Genomic DNA, 2,542 nt, shown 5'->3' with positions numbered 1-2,542 from the left:
ATAATAATTATATTATATTATATTTATTGTTTACTATCATTGTAACTATTTAACTCATATATATTAGAAACAAAGCCCTAAGAAGTCGATAATGATGCACATCGCATTTTCAGCGGAGGACATTTTGACCGCTTATATCTTTGAAAGCTTCTAGCCATAGAATCAAGTTGTGCTCATTGATTCAGAATGACGAGAACTCTAACATATCAAAAATTCAATCAATTCGACCGAAAGCACTTTCATATAATTTATGTTAGTAGGGCTCTTTATCAATATAATTTAATTATTCGCAATGACCATTAAAATATCACGGAAATATTATATAATATTACAGTAATATTTATGTAATTTATTTTCGCGAATATTGTAATATTACTGTGATCAGTGTCTCAGTAATATTTATGTAATATTATTGCATTGTAATATTGCAATATGAAAAATAATATTACGAAATATTATTGTAATGTTACGTGTGGATAATGACGTGAAATTTTAAGCATAGGTTAGAAACAGTCCTACCAATCTAAAAAAATAAATGTTTCTTTGATAATGTTTAAATGAGTCAATCCTTTTTGCTGATATTTTTTGATCACATGATGAATTCCTTTTCATGCATGATGCGCATTTTATCCTTGATAATTATCGAATATTAAAAAAAGATAAAATAATACATCATGCATATCCTTGCGTGAAACGGAACGCACTCATAATGCATTCTATCATGTTAATATCAATATAATCTCTTTTTTTTTACAGCAAATCTTCACGTATCCAACCATTAGCTCGATGTCTGGAGTAATTTCGCCGACTAACTTATCTCTATTCTCGTCTCCTGTTTCGGTAACGAGACCGGTAGCAACACAAAGATCGGTCACTAATATTCCACCACGTTGGAATACTGCGCCATTCATCAATTTGGAAGACGATTATAACATGATTGCACCGATCATCACTGGAACAAGCAGTGAGCCATCAGCCACTATAGAAGAAGGTGAAGCTAAATTTTGTGTCTTGATCATTGAATAGCAATATTGTGTTTCTTCTTTTTGCATAAAAAAAATATATTTAAAGCTTAATAATATAATTATCTGCTTATAATTGATTACCAGTATAATTACTAGGGAATGAAAGTAATTCATTACTTGTAACGAAGTTATAGTTACTTTTTTGGTAATTTACTGATAACTGCGTTACTTTTTTTTTTAATTGTAACAATAACATAGTTACATATTTTTTGTAACAGTAATGAATTTTACAGTTACTTTAATCATTACTTTTTGTACTTATTTATGACTAATTTTCGTTTATTTAATCTTGAATTTTTAGATAGTAATTCATTCTAATTTCAAGACTATTTTAATCTTAAGATGTTAATACGCCTCTGTGATTAATTTATTTATTAAATTTAAGATAACTTATTGTTTTTTAAATAAAGATATTTTAAGGGGATATACTAGAGTGATGACCGAACTTGATCAATGTCGATGTAGTACCGATTTTTTTAATTTCAAATAAAAAAAGTCGATAATAGTGACATCTTTAATTTATTTCTGACATTATTGTTCTGTCTCACTCAACGCATCTGTCCTTATCTAACATATTGCAATGCTATCTCTTGCAAAATCGAACACCTACTACTAGACACAGTTACTGCTTTGTTTATATCAGTCTTCAGTTTTTTATTTTAATTTTATACAGTATATAAAACGCTGAGTACTGAATCATGATGGAAAAAATAATGGTGTATAGTTGGACAGTGTTGTCTTTTTCTAAATCTTTGCCTCCTCTCTGTTTATGAACTATTCATGAGGAAGCTACCAACTATGAAATTATGGAACAGTAGTCACAGTCCATTTTTATTTAAAAAATTTCTTAAATATTAATTTTCACACAACACAAAGTTCCATTTAAGTTCCTAAGAAGTTCATAATGCTGACCTCTTGGCAAGCTTACAAGATTCGATTAAATAAGCTTCTAGGAAGTTCATTTTGATGAGCTGGTATAGCTATAAAATTTTTATAGAATAAAAATTAAATTTTTAATATTGGTCATTGGCTGCGTTCAGCAGAATATTTATTTTGCATTTGCGAGAAGTTTTCTTTCCAATGGATGCATCCAGATGCGCAACTGTTCACTGGCTAAGTAGATGATTGAAGATGATTAGTTGAATTTTAAGTGTTACGTCCAAGCCCCAGGATTCTTTGTCTTGAGCGAAAGAAGGAATTAGGAGTGGAGGGGGCTAGGAAAGAACGCAACAGACTCCACTCTTGTGATTATCAGAAGGCGCGTGCCACAAGTCGGAAGCACTTTGGATTCCAGATGTGGGTCAACGTCGATACGCGACGCTATTACCCTATCTGTGCATCCATCGGCCTTCTTTAAATCAAGAAACTTAATTCCTTTGACCAAGAACAAAGCCAGTACGATCTTTGGGAAGATGGAATGAATCGGAAGGGCGTCGAAATAAATGACAATCACTGTCTTATTATTTTTACAAAAGATAATTGGTTACATTTATTTAGAGATATATGATATATATATA

The 2,542-nt window shown here is 30.6% G+C and overlaps 1 protein-coding gene across 1 annotated transcript in view; it reads left to right on the top strand.

The window, feature by feature from the left end:
• The first annotated feature begins 759 nt into the window (after positions 1–759).
• LOC108686972 (probable ubiquitin thioesterase DG1039) overlaps positions 760–2,542 on the top strand; it is a 13,564-nt gene continuing 11,781 nt past the window's right edge. Inside the window, exon 1 of the mRNA XM_018192509.1 lies at positions 760–991. Coding sequence (XP_018047998.1) covers positions 787–991 — 205 coding nt within the window. The 5' untranslated portion in view covers positions 760–786. The remainder of the gene's footprint in view (positions 992–2,542) is intronic.

This window comes from Atta colombica, unplaced genomic scaffold (assembly GCF_001594045.1).
Source record: "Atta colombica isolate Treedump-2 unplaced genomic scaffold, Acol1.0 scaffold101, whole genome shotgun sequence".
In the NCBI taxonomy this organism is placed as follows: Eukaryota; Metazoa; Arthropoda; class Insecta; order Hymenoptera; family Formicidae; genus Atta; species Atta colombica.
This window is presented reverse-complemented; position numbering and strand designations above follow the sequence as displayed.